General features: G+C 46.6%; 1 protein-coding gene across 2 annotated transcripts in view; it reads right to left on the bottom strand.

The window, feature by feature from the left end:
* Positions 1 to 18,253, bottom strand: part of USP5 (ubiquitin specific peptidase 5) — a 29,976-nt gene that overhangs the window by 2,190 nt on the left and 9,533 nt on the right. The window contains exons 7-18 of one of the 2 annotated variants that reach the window (XM_083593161.1): positions 16,418 to 16,512; positions 15,463 to 15,656; positions 13,990 to 14,061; positions 12,412 to 12,490; positions 11,532 to 11,657; positions 9,610 to 9,763; positions 8,105 to 8,279; positions 5,180 to 5,268; positions 3,584 to 3,706; positions 833 to 976; positions 574 to 719; positions 271 to 424 (exon numbers count right to left, since the gene is read on the bottom strand). In XM_083593161.1, the coding sequence (XP_083449287.1) occupies positions 271 to 424; positions 574 to 719; positions 833 to 976; positions 3,584 to 3,706; positions 5,180 to 5,268; positions 8,105 to 8,279; positions 9,610 to 9,763; positions 11,532 to 11,657; positions 12,412 to 12,490; positions 13,990 to 14,061; positions 15,463 to 15,656; positions 16,418 to 16,512 (1,551 nt within the window). Of the gene's footprint in view, positions 1 to 270; positions 425 to 573; positions 720 to 832; positions 977 to 3,514; positions 3,707 to 5,179; positions 5,269 to 8,104; positions 8,280 to 9,609; positions 9,764 to 11,531; positions 11,658 to 12,411; positions 12,491 to 13,989; positions 14,062 to 15,462; positions 15,657 to 16,417; positions 16,513 to 18,253 lie in introns of both variants that reach the window. The other variant, XM_083593160.1, reaches the window with a different exon arrangement.

Raw genomic sequence — 18,253 nt, 5'->3', positions numbered from 1 at the left:
ACTTGTCCAATCCCGGTTTTGAAGCCACCTAAGACAGCAGCTATCACCGTATCTTATGGGAGCAAATTCTCTAGGTCAATTTGGTGCCAAGCTCCCAACTGGGAGTGGGGTGGGGAGAAATAAACAAGGGCTTCAGGGCTTGGGATGAAGACTGATGGGTGAGGCACAGATCTAGGCAACCACAGTATGGACCACAATGTTCTAAAGCGCTAGGGTACCAAAACTACTCAACGCTCCAAAGTCAAAACTCCCCCAGGGTTGCAGACTCACTTCCAGATCCATCACGCACTTTTGGCCCTACAGGGACAGATTCAGATATGGATTCGGCCGCCGAACGCCCCTCCGAAATGTCCATGGCCGCTTCTGCGTCCAGGTCGTCAATATGGCTGAAGATCCAGTCCACAGCCCGCTCGAGGCTGTTATTCTGCGCAGGAGAGGATTGCAAACAGTCAAGCTAGGAGCCCACCCAATTCTCCCCCCCCCTGCCCCCAAAGGGTACAGCTCCAGGCACAATGATGCAGAGGAGAAGCAGAAGAGGACGAACACTCTGCTCATCTTTCACCCTCGACCCACCGTAGCTCTGAGCGCTTTCATGGCCTGATCCCGGGAAAAGCCCATGGAGACGATGGTGGCCACGCTGTCTTCTGATGGAGGGTCTGGACAAGCGATGGTGGAACCTGGTCCACTGGATCCAGGAAGAACCAGAGGATTGGCAAAATCTAGAGAAAAGAGGGAAAAGGTGGGAGCCATGGAGTTTTCCCGCCCAACATGTCCTAATCCCAGGAGAAAAAGTTTAATGCCCTGAGAATAGGGACCCACGTTGCTGACGTACCTGGATCATCCATGTGGGACATGACCCAGTTCATCGCCGCCTCAGCCCCACTGTTCCCAGTGTAATACACAGCTTTGCGGCAGGCGTCTGTCGGAAAGCCCATCTCCACCAGTTGAGTAATCACAGACTCATCCAACATGGGGGCTGCAATGGGAGGGGAAAGGGTTAGAGGTCTCCAGAAAGCACCACTTCTGGCCAAGCCCTTCGCGGGATCAGGCCCCAGCCTTCCGCTCTGCAGGTTTTCTCTCTCGCACACACTATGCGCCTTCGGCAAGGCCATGCCTGTATCCAGCGGTCTGTGGAAATGGCCACCCCAGCACCGGCAACAAGCAGTTGCTAGGAGAGGCATAGCCACCTCCCCAGCTCTGCGCACATTTCTTAAAGAGGAGTCAAAGACAGACCAAGCCTGGGATGAGATGGCAAACAATGACCATGATTTACAACACCATGCTTCGTAACAAATACAATACTACTGTTGAACAATATGGGTTCATAATAACTAGGGGAACAATTCTATATGCATTGTGACGCCTCTCTTTTCTTCGTCTTCTTCCTTTTTGGTTGATGTGAGGTATGTCGTCCCCCCCGCCCCCCCAAATCATTATTTTTTAAAAAAAGATAGACCAAGCCCTTTTCCCATCCATACCTTCCTCACAGGGCTATGCAACTGGTGGCTCACCAAACTCACATGCTGCCCAGAGGGGCTGGGGCAACCCAGTCAGATGGGTTGCATATAAATAAGATTATTATTATTATTATTATTATTATTATTATTATTATTATTATATGGTAGCCTGCTAGCAAGCAGCTCCATCAGTCTCCTGTTCTCGCTGTTGCCAAAACAACACCATCCTGACAAAAGTATTTAAGGAACAGGAGATGGGGAATGTCAGGGAACTGCCATCGGAACTAGAGGAGGAGGCGAGGCTCCACAGCGATGCTGGAGAGGGGCCAAGCAGGGAGAGAGGCAGGTCTCCTGTTGGGGAAGAAAATCAGCGCAACACCAGGGATAGAGGGGGGCCAATGGGGGAAGCAGAGAGCAGGCTCCGGGACTCTTCACTGGACACCAGCGGGGAGAGCACAGGTCCTCCGCTACCCACGCCCTCCCTGCGCAGAAGACTTCCGCACAGGGAGAGTAGGAGGAGACTGGGCGTCAAACAACTTTTATGTTGGAAAAGGTTTAAGGAACGCCCACTGACGGATTCTGCCAGCGACTGAACAGCCACGGAGTGGATGGCTGTCCAGCGAGAAATGGTTTAACCAGCCAACCTAGCCCAGAGCGGCGGCAACTTATGCACAAGCAACCCCTAAAGCCATTACAGGGAACATCCTACTAGGTCAGTTTCGCCCTTGACATACTACGGTTTCTTTCAGATTTCACAAACCTGATCCTGAGAGAAGTCAGTGGAGACTTTGGTTGCTGCCCTACCTTCAGGTGGGAGATTCAGGCAGAACATAGTGGAGCTTTTCGCCACTGACTTCTGAGAGAGCCAGAGGAATTATGACGACTGGGAGGGTTGTCAAGCTGCTGGCAGGCTACACTTTCTAGCTGGTGGGCTGTGTTCAGTTTGGTGGGCCACAGCTGCACAGGTCTTCTCTAAAAGAAATGTACATGCTGCATGTGACGATGACTATGAGCAGAGGATGGGCAAGTGCCCTTTGACAAGAAACGGACTTTGCAAAGGATCGCAGAGGGTTGTCTCTCTGGAATACCCCTTCTGAACGAGGCCCGAAGGTGCACTATGCCCCATCCATTGCCATAACATTTCACTCTGCTGATTTCATGGTGGGATTAAAGGTCTCAGTTAAGGAAGGGTTCGGCAACCTCCAGGGCACCACAGGTCTCATTAGATGGGGAAAAAGATGTGACAGGAGAAGGCAGCTCTTAAACAGACGTGCCTCAGAGACAGGATTTGAGAGTGGTTATTAGGATCCCCTACTCTTGAGTAGGACCCTGGCAGAGACACATGCCCGACTGGCATGTTCTCTCCCTCCTGGTCAATCGTTTGGGAGCTTCAAAAGCTTTCTTCAGTCCAAACATCACAGCGACTGATTCCAAGAAACATCAGCACACTTATGGATACGCAGAGTATTTCACAGTTTGCGTAACAGTCCTCAGCATTTTGGCTAATCTACTTTATTTACATATAAACACACACGGAGCACTGCAACGTGGCTCCCTCCCTCTCTCTTGGCATCAGACAGCAAAGAGAAAGAACGAAGGACAATAGTCCCACTCCACGGAACACAGTAACACAAACATCCTGTCTCCATCACTTCCCACTCTGTGGAATGAAAACATACAGAGTCATGTGATAGACAACAATCCCATGACTGCAGACATGGGGAATGAATCTTCAACAGTGATTGCCTCTGGCTAAAAAAAGAAAAGGGGGGGGGGCTGATTCTCTAGAAACACACCCTGTAAGATTCAGACTTTACAATTCCATCCCTGAAGCCCCCATGATTCAATAGTGGATCCTGAGATGTTGTGTAAGGTGGTGCAGAGTCAGGCAGCCAGCAATTCGACAGAAGAGCTGACAGGAAGACAGACTGAGCAAGGAGAAGGAAAGGCACTGACACAGGTGACAGGACACAAGGAGAGAGAGGGAGGGGGGATTGATTGAGTGAGTGAGTGAGTGAGAGACTCAAGGAAGAGAGGAAAGGAGAAGAGTCACTAACATGTCGGAGAGGAGAAGTGAGGGGAGCAGAAGGAGTCGTCGTCCTCGTTGCCATAGAAACCCAGGCTACCTTTGGGCTCATCTGGTGTCACCAGCGGAGGCGCTATGTCAGGCATCTCCTCCTCCTCAGGCTGCAGTCCTGTCCCCTGGAGTGCAGAGATGTCCAGCTCATCTGGCATTTCGATGGAGACATCTGTCAACGCAAGCAGCACAATGGGGATTGTGTCAGGGATTGTGTCAAATGTAAATTGGCTAAACAAGAAGGCTAGCGTAAAAAATGAAAGAAAACGCCACAATCTATGGACGTGCTAACAGAACAAGGCCACCGATAAGGAAAGGCTCCTAAGAATAGATGTTGCGTAGTGGCAGAGACCATGAACCAGGAAGTCCACAGCCACAAACCTGTGTGAGTGTCTGGAGGCGGCTGGAGGATGGACGGTGGCTAAAATATTTAGGTTGAATCCTGACAAGACAGAAGTACTGTTTCGGGGGGACAGGGGGAGGGCTCTCTTGTCCTGAATGGGGTAACTGTGCCCTTGAAGGACCAGATGCACAGCCTGGGAATCATTTTGGACTCACAGCTGTCCATGGAGGCGCAGGCCAATTCTGTATCCGGGGCAGCTGTCTACCAGCTCTGTCTGGTACGCCGGCTGAGACCCTTCCTGCCCGCGGACTGTCTCGCCAGAGTGGTGCATGCCCACTTGGACTACTGCAATGCACTCAACATGGAGCTACCTTTGAAGGTGACCTGGAAACTACAATTAATCCAGAATGCGGCGCCTAGACTGGCGACTGGGAGCGTCCACCAAGACCATATAACACCGGTAATGAAAGACCTACATTGGCTCCCAGTATGTTTCCGAGCACAATTCAAAGTGTTAGTGCTGACCTTTAAAGCCCTAAATGGGCTTGGCCCAGTAGACCTGAAGGAGCACCTCCACCCCCATCATTAAGCCCGGACACCAAGGTCCAGCTCCGAGGGCCTTCTGGTGGTTCCCTCGCATGAGAAGCCAAGTTACAGGGAACCAGGCAGAGGGCCTTCTCGGTAGCGGCACCAACCCTGTGGAATGCCCTCCCATCAGATGTCAAGGAAATAAACAACTATCTGACTTTTAGAAGACATCTGAAGGCGGCCCTTTTAGGGAAGTTTTTAATTTTTGATGTTTTATTGTGTTTTTAATATTTTGTTGGGAGTCACCCAGAGTGGCTGGGGAAACTCAGCCAGATGGGCGGCATATAAATAATAAATTTTTATTATTATTAACCTACCAGGTAGTTTTAAGCAACCTAACATCCTGTGGTGCTCCCCCTTCATTCCCCCATATCTACAATTGCAGATAATAGTGACCTACCTCACAAGGGTATTTTAAGGATTACCGGAGAGCTGAGCCACTTTGAACAGTCAGAAACACCATATATCTTCGCTAAGTATTGTCATTATGATTGTCAACTAGGAGGGAATATCTGGTGCAGCGACAAGAGTTGCCATGCTGGAATTATGAGACGTCACTCCTAACCCTGGACAACCCGTGATTTCTCAACATTTTATTTATTTATTACATTTTAACACCCCCTTTCATCCGTAGATCTCAGGGTGGTTCACAGCATAAAAATACAAGATGAAAACACAAAATGTACAAAAACCCTCCAAAAATAGCCCTCTTACCGAGTTTTTTGGGCACCCAGTCTAGGCCAAAAGTGAACTTCTTGATCTGGATCACGAGATAATCTGGGAAGGATGCAAACCGGGTTGTCCTAAAAAATGAGATGAAGAGCTAGTGAAGCATCCCATTTCAAAAGTTAAGCAACACCCAACCAAGAGAGAAGGGAGACTCCTCAATATAGACTCTTACATGGAGCAGCAGTTGCAAGCTTACAGTTTCTTAGAGTCTCGCAAGCTTCCAACTTTCTGCATGGACCGTGCACACAATTGCTTAACTCGTTTCTACTAAGGATGCACGATGTTTCATACCAAACAAAACCGAAAAATGGAAGCCAACAGTCACAAGGCTAACAGAACAAACAAATGAGTTCCGAAGGGGCAACTGTACACATTAGAGCTGAAGATGTCCAACAATGTGATAGGTCTTCCTTTCACAGGTGGAAGGACAAAAAAAGACAGAGGTTTACCCTTTGCCTGTGTCGGTACTTTCTGAATTGGAGGTTTCTGTGGAAATACAGCTGTAGCTTATCAGTTCCTTTAAAACTTTCAGTCCTATTTCATACACTTCGCTGGACTGGTCATATTGTGCAGATGCCTGAGTATTGTCTTCCAAAGCAGCTACTCTATTTCGAACTTAAAAATGGAAAGCGTAATGCTGGTGGTCAGCAAAAGAGGTTTAAAGACTCTCTCAAGGCAAATCTAAAAAAATGTATTATAAACACTGACAACTGGGAAACAGCGCTCCAGTTGGAGAACAGCCTTGACCAAAGGTGTCATGGGCTTTGAAGACACTCAAACTCAGGATGCAAGGGAGAAACGTGCTAGGAGGAAGGCACGCTTGGCAAATCCACACCGTGATCAACTCCCACCCAGAAACCAATGTCTCCACTGTGGAAGGACGTGTGGATCCAGAATTGGCCTCCACAGTCACTTATGGACTCATTGTTAAAACCATGTTTATGGAAGACAATCTTACTTGGCTACGAGGGATCGCCAAAGAAGAAGTTGTCCCACCCAGATCCCATTCCTCTGTGATATGGATTTGCAGATTGGAGCTACTCAGTCTCCTCCCTGTGCCTGGCATGTGTTTCTTTTACCTTTATTCATTCAAAGCTTGCTCAGAATCCAAGTGTGCTTTAGTGAGTGAGCAATTATGCACAGTGTGTGTGTGTGTGTGTGTGTGTGTGTGTGAAAGAGAGAGAGAGAGAGAGAGAGAGAGAGAGAGAGAGAGAGAGAGAGAAGGATGTTCTCTCTCTCTCTCTCATATACTGACTGAATCAGTCCATTCATTGTCACAAATTACAATGAATAGCAGATGGGCAGTTTCTGGTTGTAGACAAGGGAGACATGCTGGCAGAACATCAGGCCATGGCACTTGGCAGCCTCCCAAATGGAAGAACCCAGTAGTTTTTCCCATCCACTAGCTAGCAAAACGAGGAGGAAATGGACTGAGGGGAAACAGGATGAAGCAGATATCCTTCGCAGGCAGCTGCACCTGTGTGATTGCAGCCACTTCTCTGGCTAAGGAGGCTGTTGTTGCTCAGTCTTCCCCTCCTCCCCAGGTAGGGAATTTGCCAAGGGGCTAGAGTTAACTTTGGATACGAGGGATATCCAAATATGATTTGAGCTATTCCCTCCCAGTCAGGAAGCTGTGTAGGGTGTACCATTCTGGGTAATTACTTGACTAAGGCAAGGCAATAAAGAGCCCCTCTCACTTTCCCAGCTGCCATAGCACCAGCCACAATCTGTGCACAAATTGAGAGGGAGCAACAGCCCAGGTTTTTGTTTTCTCCACAAATCCTGTGGGCAGTGGGAAAACAGCAGACCCAACTCATGGAAGATCTGCAGCTGAGGGGAATATCTCCTATGCAAGATCTAGCCAGGGGTCAGCAAACATTTTCAGCCACTTTCAACATTTTCACCACTGTCCCTCAGACCTTGTGGGGGGCCAGACTATATTTTTTGGGGGGGAAATAATGAACAAATTCCTATGCCCCACAAATAACCCAGAGATGCATTTTAAATAAAAGCACACATTCTACTCATGTAAAAACACGCTGATTCCCGGACCATCCACAGGCCGGATTTAGAAGGTGATTGGGCCGGATCCGGCCCCCGGGCCTTAGTTTGCCTACCCATTCAGGTAAGCTGTATACAATGAAGGGGAACGTTACCAAACCACGGCACGTCATCCCTTGGTCACTGGTGCTGCAAGGGGAGGCAAATGGGCTCATGCCTTTTGTTTCCGATGATGAGAAACATGACTGGAAATTGTGTCACACAGGTTTCTAGCACCTAGGTCTCCCACTCTCTGGGCCTCATCAGCTCTGGTTTGGTGGTGCAGCTTTGTTTCTCAAATCTTATAATATGCATTGTTTGTCAAAGCCATTAATGCCTCCAGCCAGGCCTTCAAACTGTGCCCAATGTCTGCCAACCAGGCCTGTCTGTGCAAGAGCCTGGTGTCTGCCCAGCTGGTGCTGCTCTGCCACACTTAGCGTTTTCCTACATGGGGAAAAGGGGTCCTGTTTTAGGGAGCCTGTCTGAAATTTGGTAGGGTCCAGTTCCTTGGGAAGATCATTGGAACGACACAAAAGCTTCACAGCAACAGGAAACAACTCCACAATGGCACTAATACAGTCACACCTTGGTTTTCAAACAGCTTAGTTCTCAAACGTTTTGCATACCGAACGCAGCAAACCCAGAAGTGAGTGTTCCAGTTTGCGAACTATTTTTGGAAGTCAAACGTCCGAAGCGGCTTCCAATTGGAAGCCGCGGTTTGGTTTCCAAATGTTTGGGAAGTCAGACTTCCGGAATGGATTAGTACGACTGTACTAAGATGACACAAATGCAATCCTCAGCAAGGTTTATTTGCTTGCATGCCCTGGATTTCAAACTTGCTAGCACTGCCTCGCTGCTCCCCCAACTCACTTGAGTGCCACAGACTTGGCCTGCAAGGCTGTGCTCCAGAAGTCATCTACTTGCTCTGGGGCCCCGTAGGCCTCTAGGCAGGAGCTGAAAGGCACCTTGGCACGGACCAGTTCGGGCAGCGGCTGCTTCTCCTCCTCTGCCTGCCGCTTTCTTTCTTCATATTCTAGCAACTCATCTGCAGGAAAAAGCAAAAAGAAGCATGCTCTAGCACACAAGGGATTTATCATTAGGTTTGGGCTATAGGTCATGGAAAATGGACTGGCCAGCTGCAATTTCCATTACATAATTCCCTGTGTCCGCTGCCTTGCCAGTGGCAACACCTTTCACCTTTCTTCTTTCTTCAAATTCTTGCTGGTATGTTCCAAAAATACACACCATCGTGACAAACGAAAACAGTACCCCCTCCCACAAACAGTTTAAAATGCCATAGGATTAGAACAGCTACAAACCAGACACAAATCCTTGTGCAGGGTGTTAAATTGTGCTGTTGCTGGCGAATTCCAGATGAAACTCATTATTATTTGTTGCAGTTTGAATCCTGGTTCATATTGGGAACTAAATCTCCCTTGGTTACCCTAATACTTACTTTAAATGTTGTGAGGATCCTATGCCCTTTTAAAATGTTTTTTTTTGGGGGGGGGGTGTTATTGTGTTGGTTTTATTTTGATTATATATTTTGTGGTTTTATATTTTGATTTTATTCTGTGAACCACCCTGAGACCTCTGGATATTGGGCAGTATTCAATAAATAATAAACGATCATAGATGACCTCTACCCAGAAAAGTTGGGTGAATGCAGCTGAGCTGATTTTATTGGATTTCTTGGTGGTATTTAATTCTATTGCCCAACCAACATCTGTTTGGCTGGGCAAGGTAACGGGGGAGTTCTTGGTTTGTTTTTGCTTTTATTAAGTATTTTGTCTTCTTATTTTGTGTTTTTGTGCTGCGAACTGCCCTGTGATATTCGGGTGAAGGGCGGTATAAATTTTTTATTAAGAATAATAACAAAAACCACAGGAAAAGCTCTGCAGTATCCTCTCCCTTAAATCCATGCTTAGTGCATGATGTGCATGCACCCTAGATGACAGATAGGGCAGAGGTGGAGAGACAGAGGCAGCTGCTATGAACAGGGTTTTAGTGTTACTAGAACCTCATAGCAAGGCTTGGCCAGTTTCAGAGTGGAGCGAGGAAAAGGGAATTGGCTGGCTGTTATCCTCATGAAAATCACAGGGAAATGATGGAGCAGGGTTTCTCAAACTTGGGTCTCCAGCTGTTTTTGGACTACAGTTCCCATCATCCCTAACCACTGGTCCTGGTAGCTAGGGATGATGGGAGTTGTAGTCCAACAGTCCAAGACCCATGTTCGGGAAACGGTGCGGTAGAGTAAGCTTGGCTTGGCGTGGAAAGGAGACCAATGCTCTTGCACATACCACTTTGAGCACAGAAATAAAGGTCTGCAAAGGACGGAGGGGTGGGGAGACACCAGTGACATCACAGCTCCCCACCTTTGTTCAGCGCTGCCTCCATGGGCACAGGCAGCTGCATGATGTAATCAACGCGCTGGGTGTATTTCACTTTCTCCGTGGCCAAGCACTTGAGCTTCTCCTCCACCAAGAAGCGGAAGACCTCGTTGGGGTTCTCGGAGCTACGGCAGTTCCTCTGAGGAAGGAAAATATGGGAACAGGAAGGAGAGGCATTAGGGCCAGCGACAGCATACATACTGGAGGAGAGGATCCAGGAGCAAGGATCCAAACAAGCAAAAGCTACTCTGTCTGCCTCTCCTTTAAAAGCCTATGCCAAAGCTTCCAGGCTTCTGGACTTTCAGGAAAGCACTTGCTTTGGCTGTTGAGGAAGCACTCTTTTGGGCCTAGCCAGCACCCTGCATATCAGGCCTAAGCCAATGGCAAACCCAACATTCCTCTGCAGCTGAATATGGTGGGGACAAGGTTAGTGGAGGTCAAGCTGCCTTTCAGGAAGGTTTGGCTGTCATTGTTGGTCTTCTCTTTTTTTTTTTAAATAATTTTTATTAACTGGCCAATCACATCAAATTAAATCACATCACATAAATTCCAAATTACAAAGCCAAATTTTTAAATTTTGTTGGGGGAACCCATACTTCAAGATCCAAAGGGGGATTCAAATCATCTTCTTATTACTGCGTTAGTGTCCAAATCAGTCCCAATCAGTCCAGACAAAGTTCATAATTCTATCCAGTCTTATCTTGGTGTTTCCACATCATATCTTGTTCATTAATTTCTCTTTTTCTTTTACGATCTCTTCTGTTAGTCTCCTTAAGCCGATAAGCAAATATAATAATCCTGTGTGAATTTCCCGTTCTTCCAATCTAAGTCCAGATGGTTTCCATATATCTCCTTCGTAGATAACATCACTCTTTCCATCATAAATCAGGCATTTTTCGCTCTTAAATCCCACGGAGGAGTTTATCCACGATATATAAACAGCACTATTTCTCTCTTTCTCCTCCCAGACCCAAGAGCTCCAACAATGCCTCCCAAGATGGCGACGGCATTTTTAACTGCGTCATTCCAAAACTCTTAACTTTCCAGCTTCGTCTTGAAGCATTGCTTTGGTTCGAAAGTTTATCTCCACACAGCCTTAAATCACAGCTTAAGTCCTTAAAGTTCTGACTTATTAGGGGAGGGGATTCTTGTTAAATCACGTGAAAAGGAATGGAAGGTTTTTCCCCCCTCCCCCCTCAGTCATTTGCAATACCGTATCTTGTCGTATCTTCTCATATTTTATTCTTGCCTTGTTATCAGAGATCTCTTCTGTCAGCAGTCTTTACTCCCCCTTTTTCCTTGAAGTATGTGCAATTTATCTCGTCCAAATTGTTTCTTTTGAAGATTCTTGCAAACTAGAGGCGCGGATCAGAGACGGCATCAAGGAGTGCCGGAATCCCACAGGAGGGCTTTGTGCCTAGTGCCCCCACCCCCACAAATTCGGGGGTGGTATAGGGCACAGCAGGCAAGGGCCGTCCCCCCCATAATCCTGGGGGGGTTAAGGAGGCTAATTACCCCCATCATAGCCTCCAAATTACCTCGTGTGGGTCGGAGAGATGTTATTGTCAGCCATCTTCCGATGCGCCACCTAGTGGCCCCCCATTGTTGGTCTTCTCATTGAGGAGCCCCAGGTTCACTGGAACTCTGTGCTTGAAAACTATACTGTGCCCTGTCGTTTCAAAGACTTTCATCATTCTAGCCCAGGGGTGGGGAACAGGACCCATCAGGCAGGTCAGATCCCTTCGTTTTCCTCTCCCCCCTCCCCCGAACCAACTTTGGCAGGGGAGGCGGAGCACCAGCATTCAGTGCTGGCCTGCCAAACAACTCCTAGTCACCGGCCCAAATACCCTTCCGACCATTTCTATCCAGTAGAAGAAATCCATTTCCTAAAGCCCGGGAATTGTTACCTCCACCATGTTGATGAAGTGCAGGAAGAACTCCTGAGCGTCTTGTTGCCGATTGGTAGAGAATTCTGGATGACCTTTGCCAACAAGTGATTTAAACATTCGCGGTGCGATGCCATCTTGAATGCCCTGCAAGGAGAGGAGACAATTGCTTCAGCCAGGAGAGACCCGTAACCAGGGTGGATTTGATTTAAATCAAATTGATTTAAATCACAATTTAAATCACCAGTCAGTAAGACTTGATTTAAATCTTTTTTTTTACAGAAAGACTCATTTTTGCTGGTATAATCTTACCAGACGAAGGTTTCATTTTTGGAATAGTAAATTTTCAGAATAGTTTTTACAGCTATATCAAAAATTACTGATTTGGTTCTACTATTAGAAATACATAAGACAGATAATTATGAAATTATTGTGAGGTTTAATAAGTAAACTGTTCATATTTGGACAACTTTTCTGCTGTACTTTATTGGAAGGAGAAAAGTAATCATTTCCTTAATAACAATTGAAACAATTTATCTAACTAAAACAATAACATTATAGCATTTGTATTCATGTTTGTTAACTGATGTGGTTAAACAATTTAAAAAACAAACAGACTGAGTTTTAGCACACATGAGAAACTTAAAACCAATCCTTATTTCCTGATGAATAGCCTTTGGACTATAACGTAACTTAAATTGGAAACTATCTTTAGAAGTAATTTTTCTCCAAAATCATTTTATTTTAAAAATCTGATTTAAATCCAAAAAATCCGATTTAAATTTTAAAAATCTGATTTTTTTATTTTTTAAAAAAATAATTTATTTTTATCCACCCTGCCTGTAACTGATTTAGCAAGCCTCCTTCCAAGCTCAGGGACAAATGGGCTTCAGAATCCTACCTTGTCCACTTGCTGCTCTCCATCTGAAGCAGCTGGCTTTGAATATTCCCCAGAGAGTAGCCCATGGCCTAGCTTGGCTCTGGAAAAGCAGATAAATGTAATCAGCCCTGGCACGGATAATAAAGGTATGACCTTGCGAGTTTTAACCTTGTGGCCTGCCGAAATCTTGATGGGCACCTCCAGCTTCACACAAAAGATACGTGTTTGGGCTCTAATACCTGGAGTGATTTAGGAGCCTCTCAATGTCAACCGTGTCCAAGGAATTCTGCAAACAGTACAATATGTCTTTTCCAAGGAACAGGGACCTCAGGATTAGTGGCATCCAACTTTTCCTTGGGTTATAGAGCTGGAGGGGACTCTAAGGTGCAGGAATTTCCACTAAAGCATCCAGGACAGATGGCCATCCAACTTCTGCTTAAAACCTCTAAGGAAGAAGAGTCCACAATCTCCCAAGGGAGACCGTTCTGTGGTTGAACAGCTCTTAATGGTCAGAATGCTTTTCCTGATGTTTAGTTGGAATCTCCTTTCTTGTAACTTGAAGCCAACTTAAGATAGCTTTTTCTTTTCAAGAACAGGTGTGATGTACCTTTGGCCCACTGGGTGTTGCTGAACTACAACTCCCATCATCCCTGGCTATTAGCCATGTTTGCTGGGGCGGATGTAATTCATAGCTCAGCAACACCTGGTGGGCCAAAGATTCCCCACACCTGAAACAAAAACTAATTCACACAATCCAGTTTTTAAAAAAATAATAACCCCAAAATCTTGGATTTCATTTTAACAGGCTGCATCTAGACCAGGCTTCCTCAACCTTGGCCCTCCAGATGTTTTGAGACTACAATTCCCATCATCCCTGACCACTGGTCCTGCTAGCTAGGGATGATGGGAGTTGTAGTACCAAAACACCTGGAGGGCCGAGTTTGCCTATGCCTAATCTAGACACATCAAAAAATTGTTTCAGGCAAACACGCTTTAAACTTTGTATGAGAAATCGGGTTGGCAAAAATGGAACTCCCAAGTCTGGTGCCACAGTGTTATAATGCATATACTACACACATAAAACGCCCTTTCTTTACCAATCTAGCTGTGTCCTTAGATTTCTAAACCCTCACAATTCTACAAAATGTGGCAGTACCCCAATCAGCACAGAATGTTTCTCAAATTGTCGCTGCTTTTGCTTAGTGAGCACACTCTGTTCACTGCCGAACTGTGACAAACATGAGGGGCAGACTAGACTCACTCTAGTCCCCAACCCTGTCCCTTTGGGGCAGAGACTGGCACCCAGGGGTCTAGCAGCCTAGTTTCATAGGTGATGGGGGGGGAGCTGAAATGGATGTGGGTCAGGAAGGAGAAGGCCTTTTACCATCCATCAGCTCAGACCTCTGGCAAGAGAGATCTGTCAGACTCTGGCAGTCCACTGGCTGGGGAGAGAGGGAAGAAGAAAAGGGTGTGGCGTGTGGCAGAAAGAGAGAGAAGGGGTGGCTGTACCCCGCTAGAAGCATGCAGCAGCCGCTGACACAGACTACCGCCGAGGGAATGCGGCCCGTGACAGAAAGAGCCCTTTAGAGCACTACGTACACTTGGGTGTTGAAGTCCTGTGTCGGATCAGCAGGAGCATTTTGGAATATTTTCTCTAGCTTGTCTACATACCTAGAATGCAAGCAAGCAAACGAAAAAGAACAGTTCAGTGAACCCACGGTTGCATAATTCAGAACAGCAGAGCTGGCAAGATTCAGGGGTTTGGGGATCCAAATAATCTCAACCTCATTTTGTGAAAATAATAATAATAATAATAATAATAATAATAATAATAATGATGATGATGCACATGTCTAGGACTTGGAGCAGTAGAGAAACATCTCTTGCTTTTGGGTCTCTCTTGCATGTTTGGAGTTGGAATGTCCCCTTAATATGACCTTCTTAGGTACCAACTTGAACGATGCTGAGAGAGCTGCCCCTCAGCTCTGAAATCTCCTTCCTCTGGAGACTCCTGTTTGGCATGGCTTCCGGAAGCAGTGTGTTTTAACACGGACTACAACCAGACGTAACACGGACACTGGCACCACAGCTTGCAATAAACCCAGATGCCAACTTTGCTGCCACATACACCCGGACAACACCATTACTGGCCCCAACAACATCACACATACCATCTTGGGACTATTTAATTGCTCATCGTCTAACATTGTATATGCCATCAAATGCCAACAGTGTCCTTCAGCTCTCTATATTGGACAAACAGGCCAAACCTTACGCCAAAGAATAAACGGACATAAATCGGACATCAAGAATCACAAGACAGAGAAACCAGTAGGAGAACACTTCAATCTCCCAGGACATTCTATACAAGATCTCAAAGTAGCTGTATTACTACAAAGGAATTTCAGAAATAGACTGGAAAGAGAAGCTGCTGAATTGCAACTCATTACCAAACTTAAAACCATGGAGAGACCTGGTCTGAACAAAGACATTGGATTCTTATCTCATTATACATGACAAAGCCATTTTTCACCTTCTCACCCCTTGCTTTTTCCTGTAAGACCTATTGCAGTCGTTAAGAGTCGTCAACAGGCTCATCCCAGCTATCTGCCAACCACCCATTCCCACCACCCTTCTGAGTAATACCCCTCCCCACCTTCTCACTATATAGAAGGATCTGGCAACTTCTGTTTCAGTGTATCTGAAGAAGTGTGCATGCACACGAAAGCTCATACCAAGAACTAACTTAGTTGGTCTTTAAGGTGCTACTGGAAGGAAAAAAAAATTTTGTTTTGACTATAGCAGACCAACACGGCTACCTATCTGTCACAAAAATAATAGCAGATTTGAATTCCTCACACCCAAAAACATATTTTTGAGACCCTTCAGCTGAAGAAACTTACAAAAATTATGCTTCACCCTCTAAAATGACACCATACTACGCTATGCTCTCATCTCTGAAGGTGTTAAGATTGCTATATTACAGGCGATATCTGTTTGCACTCTCAGAAGAGATTCAATACAATTTGCTGCAGCTACAGGCACAATGGAGGCCTCCTCCGGGTCACTTACTTCCGCTGGAAATCTGGTATGCTGAACAACACCTGCACTACTGAGTTGAGATAGCAGCTGTTTCCCAGGTTACGGATGCCTGTGTAGCCAGGGCCATAGAGTGGCTTGAGCTGAACCCCGGACTCTTGGATCAGCTCCCACTCACCAATCCGCTGGTTCATGTCAATCTCTAGCTCTGTCATTGTCTTGTCAGTCTGGGAAGAAAGAACCACAGAAAATGTTCAGAAAATGCCCCTCCCCCAAGAGTTGCTGATCCAAGGAAAATTAATGGAGTAAGTCACAACAAAGGTGGCATGTGAGAAAGCTTACAAAGAACTCAAGAGCCCTCTCCCCACTCTCCATCTGGGCTACTTGGAATTTATCTTGCTAAAACACTGAATCAAAGACAAAAGAATTATTCTGGCCACAGTCTGGCATTAGGAGTTGGTAACAGGCAATTACGGTGCTGAAGGAAACTCTTGAGAGTCCCATGGGCTGCAAGAAGATCAAACCTATCCATTCTTAAGGAAACCAGCCCTGAGTGCTCACCGGAAGGACAGATCCTGAAGCTGAGGCTCCAAGACTTTGGCCACCTCAGGAGAAGAGAAGATTCCCTGGAAAAGACCCTGATGTTGGGAAAGATGGAGGGCACAAGGAGAAGGGGATGACAGAGGACGAGATGGTTGGATAGTGTCTTCGAAGCTACCAGCATGAGTTTGACCAAACTGCGGGAGGCAGTGGAAGACAGGAGGGCCTGGCGTGCTCTGGTCCAGGGGGTCACGGAGAGTCGGACACGACTAAACAACTAAACAACAACAGGCAGTCTCTCTCTCTCGCTCCCCATTTCTTCGAAAGCCTCTGAGCTACTCCAATGGCAAATCCATATCCCATCCTAGTGTCACATGTGAAAATCTCAAGCCCTAGTGGCCATGAAAATCTCAGGGCAGGAAGCAACACTCCCATCGCCCCTTCTCACCTTCTGCATTTTGAGCATGTCAATCCCAAAATGAGCCAGGTGCTCAGCCAGGTTGGGGTCCAAAACCATGTCGTCTTCATCGTATGAATAGACATCTATGGAGAAAGGAAACATTGGGAGGGGAGGTGAAAACCAACAAGTTTTTACCAAGTGCATCTCGGTGCTGTTCCACCTACAGAAATCCTCAAGAGCAGGGATGACCACCTGGGGCAGCCCAGCAGGCTGAATGCTGCTGGAGCCAGCAAGATAAATTCTATCTGGTCCCCAGCAGTTCTATCATTTTTTTAAAATACAGGAGAGAAGATGAACTATCTTTGACTGCACTTTGAGTAATGCAGGGCGGGGGTGTCGTTTTTGAAAGCTGCATGCAAAAAATGCTACTTAAAATTTCAATATTGCATATTTTATACGCCTGTTTTGCAGGATTAGCGTACAATACTATTGGCCCATAATTACTCAAGCTGCTTATGGAAGGGATGGGTTGCATGTCAAAATACGCTCCCAGCTCATGGTCGAGAAGGTCAGCCAACTGTTTAAGTACGCTGATCTGGCTCCTGAAGGCCTTCCAAAACCAAGGTACAGTTGTACCTTGGTTGTTGAACGCCTTGGTACTCGTTCGTTTTGGCTCCCAAACACCACCAACCCGGAAGTGAGTGTTCTGGTTTGTGAACATTTTTTGGAAGCCGAACGTCCAACATGGCTTCCAATTGAGTGCAGGAAGCTCCTGCAGCCAATCAGAAGCTGCGCCTTGGTTGTCAAACGTTTTCGGAAGTCGAACGGACTTCCGGAACAGATTCTGTTTGACAACCAAGGTATGACTGTATGTCCAAAACCTCTCCTTCCTACAAAATGTGGGCAAAGAGACAGGCCTTCCAGATGTGCAGAAATATATGTCTCTCATTAACTGTGAATACCTATGGTCGATAACAGCAGAGATCCTGCAAGGCAGCGGAGGTTTAGGACCAGAGTTTTCCTTCTTCTAGAGGGGCTACTGTCCTAGGTTGATGAGCCCCATCTGCCCCTCACTTCCCTCTACAGCAGGTGCAGAAACTGCCTTCTTGACCACTGGACTATTAGTCTCATCCGCTCAGTCTGCCAGAGCCTGTTTGCATGCAAGGGTGTGTAGCAAAACTCATTTCTGACTCCCCTGTCCCAAGAACATGTGGTCATTCCTGGTGGAGCAAGGCAGGCTTCTAGGATATGTAGCAAACCAACTGCCCTAGCAGGCCTCCCAATCGTGGAAGAATGTTGGCATGTGCAAGAATAGCGGTGCTCACTTCAAGTTGGTGGGGAAAAGAGGAGTCAGCTCCAACCCAAACTGTCCTTGGGCCCAGGCAGCAAAGGCTTCTTGCAGACCCCTATGACTGTAACTGCTTCATAGCAAGAGCACAAACAAGCAAATCTGTCCACGGCCACAGACTCCAAAGTAGGAGGCAAAAACCGTTCCAGCACTTGTCTTGTCTGCAGGATGTAATCCATTGGTACAGTCAAATGCAACATTCCTTATTTCCCTAGAGTGGTCACAGGCAGGGGGACATCCAGTCAGTGTAACTTCCTGTTCCACTGGTCTGGAGCATCTTCCCCCTGCATGTGACCTGGGAGATGGGCGTGGCTGACTCCATAAAAGAGCCATCATGCAACCATTTTCTCAGTCTGGTGTCTTGCTTCGCTTCCTCTCTTGCCTACTGTTCTTTTGCTGCCATGCTGTTCTCCTGCCGCCATTTTGTACTGTTAATGTAATTCTGCTGTCTGCTGGCTCTCAGCCAGCAGCACATGAGTTCAGTTTCGATATGAGATGAACTCACTGTCTGGTTTGTGTAAATACTAAGTAAAGCC

This window comes from Podarcis filfolensis (assembly GCF_964270895.1).
Source record: "Podarcis filfolensis genome assembly, chromosome: 17".
Classification (NCBI taxonomy): Eukaryota; Metazoa; Chordata; class Lepidosauria; order Squamata; family Lacertidae; genus Podarcis; species Podarcis filfolensis.
This window is presented reverse-complemented; position numbering and strand designations above follow the sequence as displayed.